The following is a 19,202-nucleotide window of genomic DNA, read 5'->3' as shown; positions in this document are numbered from 1 at the left end:
ATAACCGCCAAAGGCCACCACTGAAGTTCTAACTTGTGCTTGTCTCTTCATCAGAGGAGTGAACGCAACACTTTTATAGTTTTCTTATTATAATACCGGACAATCAATCACAATTTGTTTGTATAGTAGGGCTGGGGTATATTTCCTTTTATTAATATCTCTGTGACGCTTGTGTGGCATTGTAATGCCGGATTGGTTCTTCCGGGGATGCGTCGAAGCGATGAACACAACAAGGTAAGTTATAAATGGATTTATTAAATAATAAAAGGCTAGGAACAAAAACACTGCTGTAAAGAGAAGGCAAACCAAAAACAGAAAAACAATTCCACAGCATGTGAGCTGGAATAAACAAATGGCTTAGCGTAAAAGCTAGCGAGAATATACATACAAAGATGAAGGTCGAGAGTCGTCACTGTTGCGCGTGGGCAAATTAGGATCCGAGGAAGACTGAACAGAAAAGGCTGGCTTATAAAGGAGGGTGATTAGCTGAAGCAGGTGTGCGGTACGAGTGTAGCAGGTGAACTAATGAGTAACCAGAGTGATGGGCAAAACAGGAAATAAACGGGTCAGACTGAGAATGAAACAAAAATGGAAATAACAAACATGTGAAGATCTGAGCAGCAGATCGCAACAGTATTCCCCCCCAACAAAAGACAGATACCAGATGTCTCAAAAACACAAACAAAAACTTGAACCCCCTCCCCAAAACCAGAAAGTCCACAAACGAAGGGAGGGCGGAGGGAGGCCACGGTGGAGGGTCGCCAGATCGCATGTCCCCGAATCCACCGAGGACACATCATGTGGCGGCGGCGGGTGGAACGCTGCTGCCGAACAAGTTTTGGCGGGCGACCTCGAAAAGGCCACATTAGTGGCCGCCTCGCAGGATGAGGTGCCCGGCGAGGCGGACGACCCGGGCACGGCCACATCCGTGGCCGACATGGAGGAGGGAGTATCTGGCGAGGAGGATGACCTCGCAGAGGCCACGCCCGTGGTCGACGTGGTGGACGACGCCTCAGCACCGAAATCCCAGCAGGCTTGGAAGCAGCAGACGAGGGTGCGGGGACTGCAGCCAAAGCAGGCCCGAGTGCAGCTGGCGAGGATGATGCGGGTGCTGCAGCCGAAGAAGGCGTCGGAGGCGGCCTGGGAGCCGCAGGAGTCGTCGGAGGCGGCCTGGGAGCCGCAGGAGTCGTCGGAGGCGGCCTGGGAGCCGCAGGAGTCGTCGGAGGCGGCCTGGGAGCCGCAGGAGTCGTCGGAGGCGGCCTGGGAGCCGCAGGAGTCGTCGGAGGCGGCCTGGGAGCCGCAGGAGTCGTCGTAGAGGCAGGCGTATTAGTCGTCGGCAGTGCTTGGCGGCGTGGAGCTGGTACCGGCGCTTGGCGGCGTGGAGCTGGTACTGGAGTAGGCTCCAGCCCTGTCGACACAGTTGTAGGCTCCAGCCCTGTTGTCGACGTTGGTGTGGGCTCCAGCCCCGTCGTCGACACTGGTGCTGGAGTAGGCTCCAGCTCTGGAGCTGGTACTGGAGTGGGCTCCAGCTTTGGAGCTGTTGCTGGAGTGAGATCCAGGCTAAAGTCTGTAACTGGTATGAGAACCAGTTCTGGGTCGGAGGCTGGTGTGAGAACCAGGTGGGAGTCTAGTGCTGGTTTGAGAACCAGGCTAGAGTTCAAAACTGGTGTGAGAACCAGACTAGAGTTCAAAACTGGTGTGAGAACCAGGCCCGAAAAAGCTGCTGGTGTGTGAACCAGGCGAGAGTCGAATTCTGGCGTGAAAACCAGGTTAGTGTCATGTGCTGGTGTGAGAACCAGACTGGGAGCAGTGCAGAACACCGGTGGTGGAGGACGTGCTGGAGGTAATGACCTCGCGAGTCCGAACACCGGTGGAGGAGGTCTACAAGGCCGTTGAGACTTGGCCGGGGGAAAAACAGGTGGAGGAGGTCTACAAGGCCGTTGAGATTTGGCCGGGGGAAAATCAGGTAGAGGAGGTCTACAAGGCCGTTGAGACTTGGCCGGGGGAAAAACAGGTGGAGGAGGTCTACAAGGCCGTTGAGACTTGGCCAGGGGAAAAACAGGTGGAGGAGGTCTACAAGGCCGTTGAGATTTGGCCGGGGGAAAAACAGGTGGAGGAGGTCTACATGGTGGCTGTGGATTAGAGGGTAGTATCTGTGCTACCTCCGTAGCACAGCTATAGGTCATAGCCCCTTCCTCCAGACGGGGATCCCAGACCCGTTCCCTATGGTCAGGGACTGACCTTAAGGGAGGGTGGTGGGAGGCTTGGAGGCGGGCCGACTCCTCCCCTTTAATTTGTCCAGAATTTCCTTTAGAAAAGGGAGGAAACACCTTGGACTTGGCCGGAGAATGAGGTTTTAAAGGAGGTGTAGGAGAAAAACTAGGTGACTGAGGTTGACTAGAATAATAAGAAAAAATATCCTGATAATTCTGTATCTTGTCATGAATGTTATTGATATTCAAAAAAGGTTGGGAATGAGAATTACTGTCCACAATATAAAAATCTTCTGAAAAAATGTCATCAACAGAGGCCGGTGTTGCGTCACCGGTGGGCGTTCCCCAATTGACGTCATCGCTTGTGTCAGAAAAAGTGTCATGGCAGCTTAAGGAATGATTTGAAAAAAAACAAGCAGGATTACCGGTAATGACGGGTGAATCCTGGACGGGGTGAAACTTGCTGTGTCCATGGGGAGGAATAAGTGGTGCTGGAACATTACTGCCGTGCGGGGGACCTCTCCACTGGACCCCCCGCCTCTTCGGGGCAGCGCGAACGGCTTCGGAGGGGACTTCAGGCCCACAGTCAAGTCTTTCCTGCTCCCAAGCCACGAGCTCCAACCACAAACCCAAGTCGAAGGGTTCCTCCCGTGGTTTCGACGCGGAAAAACATTTTGATGCTCGGATCCTACTGTGACGCTTGTGTGGCATTGTAATGCCGGATTGGTTCTTCCGGGGATGCGTCGAAGCGATGAACACAACAAGGTAAGTTATAAATGGATTTATTAAATAATAAAAGGCTAGGAACAAAAACACTGCTGTAAAGAGAAGGCAAACCAAAAACAGAAAAACAATTCCACAGCATGTGAGCTGGAATAAACAAATGGCTTAGCGTAAAAGCTAGCGAGAATATACATACAAAGATGAAGGTCGAGAGTCGTCACTGTTGCGCGTGGGCAAATTAGGATCCGAGGAAGACTGAACAGAAAAGGCTGGCTTATAAAGGAGGGTGATTAGCTGAAGCAGGTGTGCGGTACGAGTGTAGCAGGTGAACTAATGAGTAACCAGAGTGATGGGCAAAACAGGAAATAAACGGGTCAGACTGAGAATGAAACAAAAATGGAAATAACAAACATGTGAAGATCTGAGCAGCAGATCGCAACAATCTCAATATTTTTGTGCCGTATATACCGTATTTCCTTGAATTGCCGCCGGGGCGCTAGTTAATTTAAAACCTCTTCTCACTCCTGCGCTTACCAAAGGCATGCGGTAAAAGTAAGAATGCGCTAATTATTTGAAAACCTCTTCTCACTCCGGCACTTACCAAAGGCATGCAGTAAAAATTTGAGTGTGGTGTAAGCTTGGACCTTAAATCCTACTGAATAGCTCTTAATCTTCTTCCCTTTATTCGATTTCAAATTACCGGTATTGAAATCAGCCTCCTTCATTTTGAAAATGATGACAGGGGAAGTGTCACTCGTGACGTCACGAATTTGACCAGGCGGTTATACTAAGCATGCACTAATTATTTTGCGTAATTCAAAGCAGGCGCATAGCATACTATATGCCCTGCGGCAATTCAAGTAAATACGGTATATCTCAATATTTTGCTTTAGCCTTGAATGAACACTTCATACGTATAATCACAGCAGTATGACGATTCTATGTCTCTACATTAAAACATTCTTGTTCATACTGCATTAATATATGCTCATTTTAAACTTTCATGCAAAGAGGGAAATCACAACTAAGTCAATTTAGCAAAACTGTATTTATTAAACAGTGGCACAAACATGTCATTTCCAAAACAGAAAGTGCAAGATTGTCAGACACATTTTAAAACAAGCTATTAGTGCACTTTTGTGCATGATGTCACTAAGATGACATATCAAAACAACACTAAATTAAAGTGCACTTTTTGTACAGAACGCCATTACAATAGTTAAAAATAAATAAAGTGCACTTGTGTGCATGATGTCACACAAAATATTTCAAAAACTGTCAAATAAAAATGAGCTGCATAATAGGAAATCTAATTCCTAGATTTTTTTTCACATTCTGTCTCTTACAGTTGAAGTGTACCTATGATGAAAATTAAAGACCTCTGTCATCATTTTAAGTGGGAGAACTCGCACAATCGGTGGCTGACTAAATACTTTTTTGCCCCACTGTGTATATGTATGTATGTATATATATATATATATATATATATATATATATATATATATATATATATATATATATATATATATATATATTTATTTTTATTTTTTTATTTTATATATTTTTTTATTTTATTTTAAGAAATACTTAAAAATATATACAGCCCCCACCCACCCACACACACACACACCACCACCACCACCACAACACCCGCCGTCTCCCAAATTCGGAAGTCTCAAGGTTGGCAAGTACAAACCCCGTTTGAGAAAGTTGAGAAATTGTGTTAGATGTAAATATAAATGGAATACAATGATTTGCAAATCATTTTCAACCCATATTCAATTGAATGCACTACAAAGACAAGATATTTTATGTTGAAACTCATAAACTTTGTTTTTTTTTTGCAAATAATAAACTTATAATTTCATGGCTGCAGCACGTGCCAAAGTAGTTGGGAAAGGGCATGTTCACCACTATGTTACATCACCTTTTCTTTTAACAACACTCAATAAACGTTTGAGAACTGAGGAAACTAATTGTTGAAGCTTTGAAAGTGGAATTCTTTCCCATTCTTGTTTTATGTAGAGCTGTAGTCGTTCAACAGTCCGGGGTTTCCGCTGTCGTATTTTACGCTTCATAATGCGCCACACATTTTCGATAGGAGACAGGTCTGGACTGCAGGCGGGCCAGGAAAGTACTCGTACTCTTTTACTACGAAGCCACGCTGTTGTAACACATGGCTTGGCATTGTTTTGCTGAAAAAAGCAGGGGCGTTCATGATAACGTTGCTTGGATGACAACATATGTTTTTCCAAAACCTGTATGGACCATTCAGCATTAATGGTGCCTTCATAGATGTGTAAGTTACCCATGCCTTGGGCACTAATGCACCCCCATACCATCACAGATTCTGGCTTTTAAACTTTGCGCCTATAACAATCCAGATGGTTATTTTCCTCGTTCTTCCGGAGGACACCACGTCCAGAGTTTCCAAATATAATTTGAAATCTGGACTCGTCAGACTACAGAACACTTTTTCACTTTGCATCATTCTATCTTAGATGAGCTCGGGCCCAAGGAAGCCGACAGCATTCCTGGGTGTTGTTGATAAATGGCTTTCGCTTTGCATAGTGGAGTTTTAACTCGCAGTTACAGATGTAGCGACCAACTGTACTTACTGACAGTGGTTTTGCGAAGTGTTCCTGAGCCTTTGTGGTGATATCCTTTACACACTGATGTCGGTTTTTGATTCAGTACCGCCTGAGGGGTCAAAGGTTCGTAATATCATCGCTTACGTGCAGTTATTTCTCCAGATTCTCTGAACCTTTTGATGATTTTACGGACCGTAGATGGTAAAATTCCTAAATTCCTTGCAATAGCTCGTTGAGAAATGTTGTCCTAAAACTGTTCAAAAATTTGCTTACAAACTGGTGACCCTCGCCCCATCCTTGTTTGTGAATTACTTAGCATTTCATGGAAGCTGCTTTTATACCCAATCATGGCACCCACCTGTTCCCAATTAGCCTGCACACCTGTGGTATGTTCCAAATAAGTGTTTGATGAGCATTCTTCAACTTTATCAGTATTTATTGCCACCTTTCCCAACTTCTTAACATCAAATATGTTGTCTTTGTAGCATATTCAATTGAATATGGGTTGAAAATTATTTGCAAATTATTGTATTCCGTTTATATTTACATCAAACACAATTTCCTGACTCATATGGGAACGGGGTTTGTATGTTAACACCTGAACACAGTTTATGAAGGGAGGGATGCAAGGAAGGAAGGAGGGAATAATAGAGAGAAGGAATGATGGAAGTCAGCAAGGGGACGAAAGAGGTCCAATGAAAGGAGTGAAAGAAAGAAGAATGAGGAGGAAGTAAGGGGAAAAGGTAAGATGGAAGCTGGAAAGAAAAGAAGGAAAGAAGGTGTTGAAGGATCGATTGAATGAAGAACGGAGAAGGAAGGTAGGAATGACAGAAATGAGGGAAGCAAGGAAGTGGAGTAGAAAGGAAGGAAAAAGAAGGGGATGGACGGAAGAAAGGAATCAAACTGTGATGTCGTCGTGAATGAGTATTGATTCCATCCACCCATCCATTTTCTACCGCTTATTCCCTTTTGGGGTTGCGGGGGGCGCTGGCGCCTATCTCAGCTACAATCAGGCGGAAGGCGGGATACACCCTGGACAAGTCGCTCCCTCATCGCAGGGCCAGATTCAATTAACAAAATATTTATGTTATCAATTTCATGTTCAAGAGCATTAAGTCAGCGCTGAATAACACTAATCACAAACATCTCCGAACATGGTGACTGTGATCTGTACTTGTGTTGGCACAATGATGTTGATTCAGCTGTACACTTACTACTCCAAACTGAGGAGAGCATCCATCTGAACGCATGTGTTGATGAACGTGCGCGTGTGTGCCTTGTACGGGGAATGTGAGTCTGCGTGTCGTTTGTTGTGTGAATTTAGTCGTGTGACTCTTCTTGCTCATTTTTCTGGAAGCGAACCCCTGCAGAGTGTTTGCAGCGTGCACCGGCTGTCAACCAATCATAAATCACACACTAGCGTATATTTCCATCCAGCCTCTAGAGACCGCCACCTGTAGAGTGCATTAAATCTCTGGTTATGCTCATTCTTGTCACAGAGACAACAACACTACCTATCTCCTCTACTCTATCTACAGTGGGGCAAAAAAAGTATTTAGTCAGCCACCAATTGTGCAAGTTCTCCCACTTAAAATGATGACAGATATCTGTCATTTTCATCATAGGTACACTTCAACTGTGAGAGACAGAATGTGAAAAAAAAATCCAGGAATTCACATTGTAGGAATTTAAAATAATTTATTTGTAAATTATGGTGGAAAATAAGTATTTGGTCAACCATTCAAAGCTCTCACCGATGGAAGGAGGTTTTGGCTCAAAATCTCACGATATATGGCCCTATTCATTCTTTCCTTAACACGGATCAATCGTCCTGTCCCCTTAGCAGAAAAACAGCCCCAAAGCATGATGTTTCCACCCCCATGCTTCACAGTAGGTATGGTGTTCTTGGGATGCAACTCAGTATTCTTCTTCCTCCAAACACGACAATATTTTAAACTTTTTTTCCTTTTTTTTCTAGGCCTTCACTCTAAATTTCCTCATCCACAAATCTTTCATCCTCGCTCAAATTAATGGGGAAATCATCGCTTTCTCGGTCCGAAGTGCTATTACTGCTGGAGGCTCACATTATAAACAATGTGAGGATGTGAGGAGCCCTTAAACCGGTGAAGTCACGTGCACATCGTCTGCTACTTCCGGTACAGGCAAGGCTTTTTTATTAGCGACCAAAAGTTGCGAACTTTATCGTGGATGTTCTCTACTAAATCCTTTCAGCAAAAATACGGCAATATCGCGAACTGATGAAGTATGACACATAGAATGGACTTGCTATCCCTGTTTGAATAAGAAAATCTCATTTCAGTAGGCCTTTAAACACATATACCTATTTACCTTTTAAATTCCTTCCACTTCTTTCCTGACAATTTAAATCAATGTTCAAGTATTTTTGTTATTTTTTTATTGCAAATAATAAAAAATAAATTTTAATTTAATTCTTAATTTTAGCTTCTGTTTTTTCGACAAAGGATATTTGTGAAATATTTCTTCAAACTTACTATGATTAAAATTCAAAAAAATTATTCCGGCAAATCTATAAAATATGTACAATCAAATTTAAATCTTATTTCAAAGGCTTTTGAATTTCTTTTAAAATTTTTGTTCTGGAAAATCTAGAAGAAATAATGATTTGTCTTTGTTAGAAATATAACTTGGTCCAATTTGTTATATATTATAACGTGTAGAGTGTATTTAAACCTATTTAAAACATGTCATCAAAATTCTAAAATTAATCTTAATCAGTTAAAATTACTAATGATGTTCCATAAATTATTCTTTTAATTTTTTCAAAAAGATTCGAATTAGCTAGTTTTTCTCTTCATTTTTTTCTGTTGAATTTCGAATTTTAAAGAGTCGAAATTGAAGATAAACTATATTTCAAAATTTAATTTCCATTTTTTTGTGTGTTTTCTCCTCTTTTAAACCATTCAATTAAGTGTTTTTTTCATCATTTATTCCCTACAGAAAAACCTTCCGTAAAAGGAAAAAAAATGTACGACGGAATGACGGACAGAAATACCCATTTTTTTTTTATATATGTAGATTTATTTTTCAAAGGCAAATTGAGAAAATTGGATATTTCTGGCACTTTTTAAAATGTGTATCAAACTGGTAGCCCTTTGCATTAATCAGTACCCAAGAAGTAGCTCTTGATTTCAAAAATCTTGGTGACCCCTGCTCTAACATAACATCTGCATAGTGAGAAGAATGATCTTATCAGACAGAAAATGAGCAAATGTCACCCTTATTTGAGATATTTAATCTTACTTAGGTTTCAGTTTTTGCAGTGCAAATGAAGCATGAAAAGTTGATTCACCCCTCTGGGAGCGAGACGCCAACTGCAACGTTTGTACGACCGGCGCTCGCCGTCTCCTGAGTGAGTCGACGTGATGGAAAAGGGCCAACGGTTGGAGGTCAGGGGTCACGGTGGTGAGCTCAGCTAGGCACTGAGGATGGCAAGGTGCCGACTTTAAAGAGCGGTGGAGTGAAAGGAGGTCAAATAGACGTGTGTGTACGGATGATCAAGCTGACAGGAAGTCATCTTTATAGGACGTTGTTTTTGCGGGTAGAATGTCACGATGTGTCATGAACTGCCATCGCAGCACATCATAATGCACGGATTTTGCTGTAGCCGATAATGTGGAAAACGGAAGGTTCCTGTGGAAAAAGGCTGAAAATTACACTCGCTAATTAATGTTATCTTTGAAGTTTATTATTGTTTGTATAAATGTGGCCTTTGGAATAGAAGATAGGAGAATGCTTGGAGTTAATGTCATGACATTTAAATTAAACTTCAGGGTGTTGAACAATAAATGAAACAATCCAATTAATAGAGCGGCTATGTGGCCTGCATTAAATTTGCAATATCATATCTTTGTTGTCGCCACAGAATATCATATTTCAGCCATTTTTCTTAAACAGGGGTGTCAAACGCACTGCCCGAAGGCCGGATCAGGCCCGAGAACAGGTTTTATATAGCCCGAGGTATGAGTTTAACGATAAAAATGTACCTGAGATGTTTTAATGAAAGACAGCAGTTATAAATGTGTCCACTGGATGTCACAATAGCAATTCTTTGTAACATTGTAGATCAGGATACGGCCCGCCAGCGTCCAAAATCCGGCCCGCGGGAAGTCGCAAGTTAAAAAAAAAATTAAATTAATTATTTTATTTTTAATTAGATTTTTTTTTTTTATCTGTTCTTTCTAATCCATTTTACTCTCCTAGCCGTTCAGGCAAATCATATTGGCGAAAAATGCACTTTCCCCTCGATTATATTTGTTTTTATTGTAGCAACATGGTGGTTAACGTTTTGGAGAATTGTGTATGCGTGTGCATGTTAATATATATATATATATATATATATATATATATATATATCCATCCATCCATCCTCTACCGCTTGTCCCTTTTGGGGTCGCAGGGAGTCACTGGAGCCTATCTCAGTTTAGGTACACCCAAGACAAGTCGCCACCTCATTACAGTATATATATATATATATATATATATATATATATATATATATATATATATATATACATATATATATATATATATATATATATATATATATATATATATATATATATATATATATATATATATATATATATGGGCTTCACAGTGGCTGAGGGGTTAGTGCGTCTGCCTCACAATACGAAGGTCCTGCAGTCCTGGGTTCAAATCCAGGCTCGGGATCTTCCTGTGCAGAGTTTGCATGTCCTCCCCGTGAATGCGTGGGTTCCCTCCAGGTACTGCGGCTTCCTCCCACTTCCAAAGACATGCACCTGGGGATAGGTTGATTGGCAACACTAAATTGGCCCTAGTGTGTGAATGTGAGTGTGAATGTAGTCTGTCTATCTGTGTTGGCCCTGTGATGAGGTGGCGACTTGTCCAGGGTGTACCCCGCCTTCCGCTCGATTGTAGCTGAGATAGGCGCCAGCGCCCCCCGTGACCCAAAAAGGGAATAAGCGGTAGAAAATGGATGGATGGATATATATATATATATATATATAAATAAATAAATGGTAAATGGGTTGTACTCGTATAGCGCTTTTCTACCTTCAAGGTACTCAAAGCGCTTTGACACTACTTCCACATTTACCCATTCACACACACATTCACACACTGATGGAGGGAGCTGCCATGCAAGGCGCCAACCAGCAGCCATCAGGAGCAAGGGTGAAGTGTCTTGCTCAGGACACAACGGACGTGACGAGGTTGGTACTAGGTGGGATTTGAACCAGGGACCCTCGGGTTGCGCACGGCCACTCTCCCACTGCGCCACGCCGTCCCTATATATATATATATATATATATATATATATATATATATATATATATATATATATATATATATATATATATATATATATATATATATATATATATATATATATATATATTTATATATATATATATATATTTATATATATATGGTTCAAACACTAATGACATTTATTAATCAGACAAGAAGCAAGGAACCAAGCAGACACAGAGTTAAATAGAGCTTATGAGGAGACACGTGTTTTGGCTGTACTCCAGTTACAGATCCAAATTACGTTCTAAAAAAAAGCCTGCGTGCCTCCTCTATGTATTAGGAAAGTCCCTATTACATCACTGTGACTGAGGGAAAGGGGGTAGACTCGACACAATATATGACTATACAAAAATGCATCGACACAATATATGACTATACAAAAATGCAAATGTGTTGACACTTGGTGCTATCGCCCAGTCTGTGCTTGTTCTGGTCCCAGAACACATTGTTTGTCCTTGGTAGTCAGCAGGCCCAGTCTAGACAAAACAATGGACAAAAGAGGCCAGCAATCTCCTGGATTGCTAGCGCTGTACAAATACAGAAATACCACTTCAGCACAAATTGACAATACTTTATAGTAACGGCCCTTAAGCATAAAGTTATGATGATAATATATACATAATTATTCTAACTATATATACATATATATATACATACATACATATATATATATATATATAAATGATAAATAAATGATAAATGGGTTGTACTTGTATAGCGCTTTTCTACCTTCAAGGTACTCAAAGCGCTTTGACACTACTTCCACATTTACCCATTCACACACACATTCACACACTGATGGAGGGAGCTGCCATGCAAGGCGCCAACCAGCACCCATCAGGAGCAAGGGTGAAGTGTCTTGCTCAGGACACAACGGACATGACGAGGTTGGTACTAGGTGGGATTTGAACCAGGGCCCCTCAGGTTGCGCACGGCCCCTCTTCCACTGCGCCACGCCGTCCCTATATATATATATATATATATATATATATATATATATATATATATATATATATATATATAAACATATATAAACATATATACTGTAAATATATAAATGTGTATATATATATATATATATATATATATATATATATATATACATATGTATATATATGTATATATATACATACATACATACATATATATATATATATATGTATATATATATATATATATAATATAATATAATATACAGCCCGGCCCCCGGCCAACCCAATGCACACCTTTGAGCCAAGAAGTTTGGGGACCCCTGTTGTAGATGATGCTACATATGTGAATTATATTTATATAGTGCTTTTTCTCTAGTGACTCAAAGTGCTTACATAATGAAACCCAATATCTAAGTTACATTTGAACCAGTGTGGGTGGCACTGGGGACAGGTGGGTAAAGTGTCTTGCCCAAGGACACAACGGCAGTGACTAGGATGGCAGAAGCGGGGATCGAGCCTGCAACCCTCAAGTTGCTGGCACGGCCACTCTACCAACCGAGCTATATACCGTACAAAATAAACCACATGGTGTTAGTACAACAGTCGAGGGAAAACATATCAAACTACATAAATAACATACTGTAATTTGATTTTGATATATGTATTTTATCTTGTCAAATTGCAAATTAACACCAATGAGTTGACTGATGAACATTATCACATTATTTATTCAGAAAATATAAATAACATCAAATAAAATATTAACTGCAAACAACATTATGATTTGTGCATTTTCAGAATTTGCTTGTTCTATTTTTAAACAAAGACCACAAACTGAAGTTGTCTTTATTTTTAAGTTATCGTGCCGTGATTGTACCTGTCCGGCCCACTTGGGAGTAGATTTTTCTCTATGTGGCCCCCGATCTTAAAATAAGTATGACACCCCTACTCTAAAAGTATATATTCGTGTAATCTGGGGCCTCTTTCACACTACAGATGAAGTCAGACTTTTTTTTTTTACCTGTATGCGACCTGTATTGGATTATTTCCATGTCAGTGCGAACAGTACAATTCCGAATTTTTCATGTCCGACCCAGGCCTTTTTCGTATGTGGGAAATAAATATGATGCGAGGCGTCCTCAATGTGAACACTCCCGCACTCGGGTCCATTCGGAACGTCATCAAAAAGAGGAAAGCCAATACCTATTCCACAAAATTAACGGTTATAAAATAAATATTTGACAACAGAGCAGTAAACTGGTGAAAATATGTTTTATGAACTCACGGAAAAGTTCCACCACACCTGAAGCAAAATACCCATTAAAACTTCCAAAACAGAAATACTTCTCCTTACTTAATCTCTAACGTGTATTAATACGGTTAAAAAATTGTTGACTTTGACTGCACAAAAATCCTTGAAATTGCCACAAATGCAGCAGTACTAATACATATCGGAGTTGAAGCCATGTTTTTTTTTTTTTTCTGTTAATACTACAGTATGTGTGACGTCATAACGCCATGTCCACATGCGGGTCAGATTGCATTCACAGTGGAAAACGTTTTTTCTTTTTTTTTTTCTTTTGTAATGTGAACAGCCACATAAAAAGATGAGATTTGACCAAGTGTTAACTTTCAGGATCAAACACTCTATCTATTAATCAGACAAGAACCAAGGAACCAAGCAGAGACAGAGTTCAATTTAGCTCATGAGGAGAACGCATGGCGCTGAACACTAAGTCACAGTCTTGCCCTACGCTCTAAGGATCAGCACCCGTGTCCCTATTTTTATTTAGAGTTCCATTGTCAACATCACTGAGGCCGCCTCTAAAAGGAGTGGTCACATATATTATGCAAATCAGGTCCAGGACGCACAGTACTTGACGGAATAGGCTGGGGGCCTTGTGATTTTGCCTTGTCCCCGCTTCGTCTGCGTGATGTCATCTTATCTTCGTTGAGGTTCCCGAAGTCCTTGGCTGTTAGCGGGCTAAAACAAAGATAACATCTGTGGCAGAGGCCACCCCTCAGACAAGAAGTGTTGTCCTTGCATAGATTAGAAAAAGTCTAACTTGAGCACAATAGCTAATAACTAAAGCAACGGACTTTAAAGTTAGTTTGATGATATATACATAATTATTCTAATTGTATTTTTGAAAGTAAAACATATTTTCAGCTATAGACTAAAAAGTTTGACTCAAAGACGAGAAGATGGTACTAAAAAAAACAGATGTGTCACGTTCCACAGAGAAAGTGCTTGCAAGTGAGGCAAACCACTTTCTTGCCTCATCAGCTCATTGATTCACCTAATCGAAGGTTGAGTACAATGTGAGCAGGAAAACATCAGGGCATTAAAAGTGTGTGTGTGCTGGCTGGTAAATGTAACAAGCAACGTGAAACCCTATGGAATGTGTTGCAAGCCATCACACTGACAAGATACATTGGAATAACGAGGGTTTGTGGTCAAACCATGGCTGCAGTAGAATTTTGATTACTATTGTTTTTTAAGAACCAAACTCAACAGTGGACTATTGGCTGACTGTGACCCTGTTCTCGGCCCACTGGGCTGAAAATTGCGAGATTTGTGTTTTGACTGGATGGTGAAGCATTGGTGAGTTCAGCAGTCCAAATTCCTAACAAGAAGACGGGCAACTTTAAAGATCGCAAAATCACAGAGTAGGACTGTTATTACTTCTGCCATGCACTAAAGTAGCAAAGTGTTTTTTTTTTTAAGTACCACTGTTCCTTCTCGTTAGTTATGAATACACATAAACTAGGGCTAAGCAATATATAGATATACATGATATATCGCAGGTTTGTAGAAAATGATACAAACCCCGTTCCCATATGAGTCGGGAAATTGTGTTAGATGTAAATATAAACAGAATACAATGATTTGCAAATCATTTTCAACCCATATTGAGTTGAATATGCTACAAAGACAACATATTTGATGTTCAAACTGATAAACTTTTTTTTTTTTTGTGCAAATCATTAACTTTAGAATTTGATGCCAGCAACACGTGACAAAGGAGTTGGGAAAGGTGGCAATAAATACTGATAAAGTTGAGGAATGCTCATCAAACACTTATATGGAACATCCCACAGGTGTGCAGGATAATTGGGAACAGGTGGGTGCCATGATTGGGTATAAAAGCAGCTTCCATGAAATGCTAAGTAATTCACAAACAAGGATGGGGTGGGGGTCACCACTTTGTAAGCAAATTGTGGAATAGTTTTAGAACAACATTTCTCAACGAGCTATTGCAAGGAAATTAGGGATTTTACCATCTACTGTCCGTAAAATCATCAAAAAGTTCGGAGAATCTGGAGAAATCACTGCACGTAAGCAATGATATTACGGACTTTTGATCCCTCAGGCAGTACTGCATCAAAAAACAGACATCAGTGTGTAAAGGATATCACCACATGGGCTCAGGAACACTGCAAGTTAACTCTGCTATGCAAAGCAAAACCCATTTATCAACAACACTTAGGAACGTCGCTGGCTTCGCTGGGCCCGAGCTCATCTAAGATGGACTGATGCAAAGGGGAAAGGTGTTCCGTGGTCTGACGTGTCCACATTTCAAAATTATATTTAAAAACTGCAGCTTGGAATTTGAGACATGCTCTCCCTGAGACCCTCTACAACAGGGTTCACCAAACTTTTTGAAACCAAGAGCTACTTCTTGGGTACTGATTAATGCGAAGGGCTACCAGTTTGATACACACTTAAATAAATTGCTAGAAATAGCCAATTTGCTACATTTACCTTTAATAAATAAATATATATATATATAAAAAATTGGTATTTCTGTCCCTCATTCCGTCGTACATTTTGTATCCTTTTACGGAAGATTTTTTGTAGAGAATAAATGATGAAAAAACATTTAATTGAACGGTTCAAAAGAGTAGAAAACACGAAAAAAACGAAAATTACATTTTGAAACATAGTTTATGTTCAATTTCGAGTCTTTAAAATTCAAAATTCAACTGAAAAAAAATTAAGAGAAAAACTAGTTAATTTGAATCTTTTTGAAAAAATTAAAAGAATTTATGGAACATCATTAATAATTTTTCCTGATTAAGATTAATTTTAGAATTTTGATGACATGTTTTAAATAGGTTAAAAACCAATCTTTGTTATAACATATAACAAATTGGACCAAACTATATTTCTAACAAAGACAAATCATTATTTCTCTTTGATTTTCCAGTACAAAAATTTTAAAAGAAATTCAAAAGACTGTGAAATAGGATTTAAATCTGATTCTACAGATTTTCTAGATGTGCCAGAATATTTTTGGGGAATTTTAATCATAATAAGTTTGAAGAAATATTTCACAAATATTTTCCGTCGAAAAAACAGAAGCTAAAATGAAGAATTAAATTAAAATGTATTTATTATTCTTTACAATAAAAAAAAACTTGAACATTGACTTAAATTGTCTGGAAATAAGAGGAAGGAATTTAAAAGGTAAAGTGGTGTATGTGTTTAAAATCCTAAAATCATTTTTAAGGTTGTATTTTTTCTCTAAAATTGTCTTTCTGAAAGTTATAAGAAGCAAAGTAAGAAAATAAATGAATTTATTTAAACAAGTGAAGACCAAGTCTTTAAAATATTTTCTTGGATTTTCAAATTCTGTTTGAGTTTTGTCTCTCTTAGAATTAAAAATGTCGAGCATAGCGAGACCAGCGTGCTAGTAAATAAATTAAATTTAAAAAATAGAGGCAGCTCACTGGTAAATGCTGCTATTTGAGCTATTTTTAGAACAGGCCAGCCGGCGACTCATCTGGTCCTTACAGGCTACCTGGTGCCCGCGGGCACCGTGTTGGTGACCCCTGCTCTACAACTATGGGAAGTACTATACTTTGACTTTCACAAAGTGCATTATTTTTATTTTTTTTTAAACATGCCTCAAAACAACAGCTACAAAAACAATGAAGGCACACAGCTTCAGTCCAAAGTATAGTCAAGTAATAAAGTACACAATAACTTAGTCCTCCTTTAGTGCAAGACTGCCTGGCATACTTTATAACAGGAAATTTTATACTGGGCTCAATCTGCCCCGCTCTAAAATATTTGTATGAGTAGCAAAAATGTGCTGCAAGCTAGTGGTGAGTGCTTGAAGTGGCCTACCAGTCAGCCAGAGCTTCTGAAATGCTGCGTTGAGACGGGTGTTTTTTGTTGTATTTTTGTTTTTTCTCGGCGGTGTCTTTAAGCGACAACTGTGTGGTACTACTTGTTTTCTGTTTGCTTTTCATCCATCTTCCGCTTGTATTCATCGTGTATCTCCTTCTGAATCTTAAAGAGGTGGGAGATCAAATTGCTCGTATTAAAGGAAGACGTCTTGGTTCCTTCTCTTATAACCAACTTTTTGCAGTCATTGCAAATTGCCAGTTTTTTATTCATCAGAGACACTTGAATAGAATCCCAAATGATGTCGTTAGTCAGTCACTGAGCGAACTCGCTCGTTACCCGCGGCTACAGCACCGGCAACAACACACTCCTGTTGCTGTTATGCTCCGCTCGCGGCGGTTTGATGAGGTCAGTAAACCTCTCATGCTGCAGTTGTCCTGCCACTCCTGTGTTTTTTGTGGGAGAGGGCAGATGCAACTGCTCTGTATTTCTCCGTGCAGCGGCGTTTTAAAAAGTCATACATTTTACTTTTTGAAACCCAGACCGATCATTTCCGATATTACATTTAAAGCATTTATCGGCCGAAAATTATCGGACATCTCTACCCAGTACCTTCGTATTGTGAGGCACATGCACTAACCCATGGTTCACCGTGTTGCCCTATTTATATATCTATCATATTAATACAATATTTGACCCCCGGCCACATTTTGTTTAGCCTAATGTGGCCCCTAAGTCAAAAAAGTTGATGATTCTTCTTTCTGAATAAAACACTTTACTCTGTCTAATGATTCTTCATCTAACCCACTAGCCAACACTGTAGGAGCGAAGCAGAAGTAACATGTCATCGTTTCCATTTCTCCCGGCAGGTTACATCGAGGAGGCGTGCATCATTGCCTGTCCCTCCGACTGTAAACTTAGCGAGTGGTCCAACTGGTCCCGCTGCAGCAAGTCCTGCGGCAGCGGAGTCAAAGTGCGCTCCAAGTGGCTCCGAGAGAAACCTTACAACGGGGGGCGGCCTTGTCCCAAGCTAGACCACGTCAACCAGGTACGGAAGCCAGCCATTTCATTAGGTACACCTGCAAAGTCAAATGAGATGAAATTCCTCTACTGACTGTTTTTCTTAACTCATCTTCCAAGTTAGATGAATGTTATACCTAACAAACCTGTCTGAATATAAAAAAACAAACATTTAATTAGAAGTGAAATCAACCAGTTGGATCTGTACCATTCCTGTTTTACGCTTTATTACACACTAATCAATCATGCCATTAAGCCCATCTTGGAGTGAAGTGTTCATGTGATGGTTTATTTGCTTATTTTCTCATTTCAAGCTGAGTAAAATTTAGCACTTACTGGGTGGAAATATATCTGCCAATGTGTATTTATGCGGTGAGTGAGGGTGTGGCCTAAAGACATCGGCATCCTCCTTTTTCAATGTTGTCAACAACTATTATGCCATTTTAAATGGTATTTAAAGTTGTGGCATAAAAATTGCGCACAAGAGGGCTGCCGATGACTACCGTATTTTTCGGAGTATAAGTCGCTCCGAAATATAAGTCGCACCTGCCGAAAATGCATAATAAAGAAGGAAAACATATATGAGTCGCACTGGAGTATAAGTCGCATTTTTGGGGGTAAATTTATTTGATAAAACCCAACACCAAGAATAAACATTTGAAAAGCAATTTGAAATAAATAAAGAATAGTGAACAACAGGCTGAATAATTGTAAGTTATATGAGGTATAAATAACCAACTGAGAAGGTGCCTGGTATGTAGTCATTCAAATAACTATAACATATAGAGCAGGGGTCACCAACGCGGTGCCCGCGGACACCAGGTAGCCCGTAAGGACCAGATGAGTCGCCCGCTGGCCTGTTCTAAAAATAGCTCAAATAGCAGCACTTACCAGTGAGCTGCCTCTATTTTTAAAATTGTATTTATTTACTAGCGAGCTGGTCTCGCTTGGCTCGACATTTTTAATTCTAAGAGAGACAAAACTCATAAAATTTGAAAATCCAAGAAAATATTTTAAAGACTTGGTCTTCACTTGTTTAAATAAATTCATTTAATTTTTTACTTTGCTTCTTATAACTTTCAGAAAGACAATTTTAGAGAAAAAATACAACCTTAAAAATGATTTTAGGATTTTTAAACACATATTCTTTTTTACCTTTTAAATTCCTTCCTCTTCTTTCCTGACAATTTAAATCAATGTTCAAGTATTTATTTTTTTTATTGTAAAGAATAAAAAATACATTATAATTTAATTC

At 39.9% G+C, this 19,202-nt stretch overlaps 1 protein-coding gene across 1 annotated transcript in view; it reads left to right on the top strand.

Annotated features, from left to right (window-relative positions):
- thsd7ab (thrombospondin, type I, domain containing 7Ab) overlaps nt 1-19,202 on the top strand; it is a 351,090-nt gene that overhangs the window by 203,086 nt on the left and 128,802 nt on the right. The window contains exon 17 of the mRNA XM_061916619.1: nt 17,797-17,975. Within this exon, the coding sequence (XP_061772603.1) occupies nt 17,797-17,975 (179 nt within the window). The remainder of the gene's footprint in view (nt 1-17,796; nt 17,976-19,202) is intronic.

This window comes from Nerophis ophidion, linkage group LG11 (genome assembly GCF_033978795.1).
Source record: "Nerophis ophidion isolate RoL-2023_Sa linkage group LG11, RoL_Noph_v1.0, whole genome shotgun sequence".
NCBI lineage: Eukaryota > Metazoa > Chordata > Actinopteri > Syngnathiformes > Syngnathidae > Nerophis > Nerophis ophidion.
Note: the sequence above shows the minus strand (reverse complement) of the source record. Positions and strands in the feature narration are given on the sequence as shown.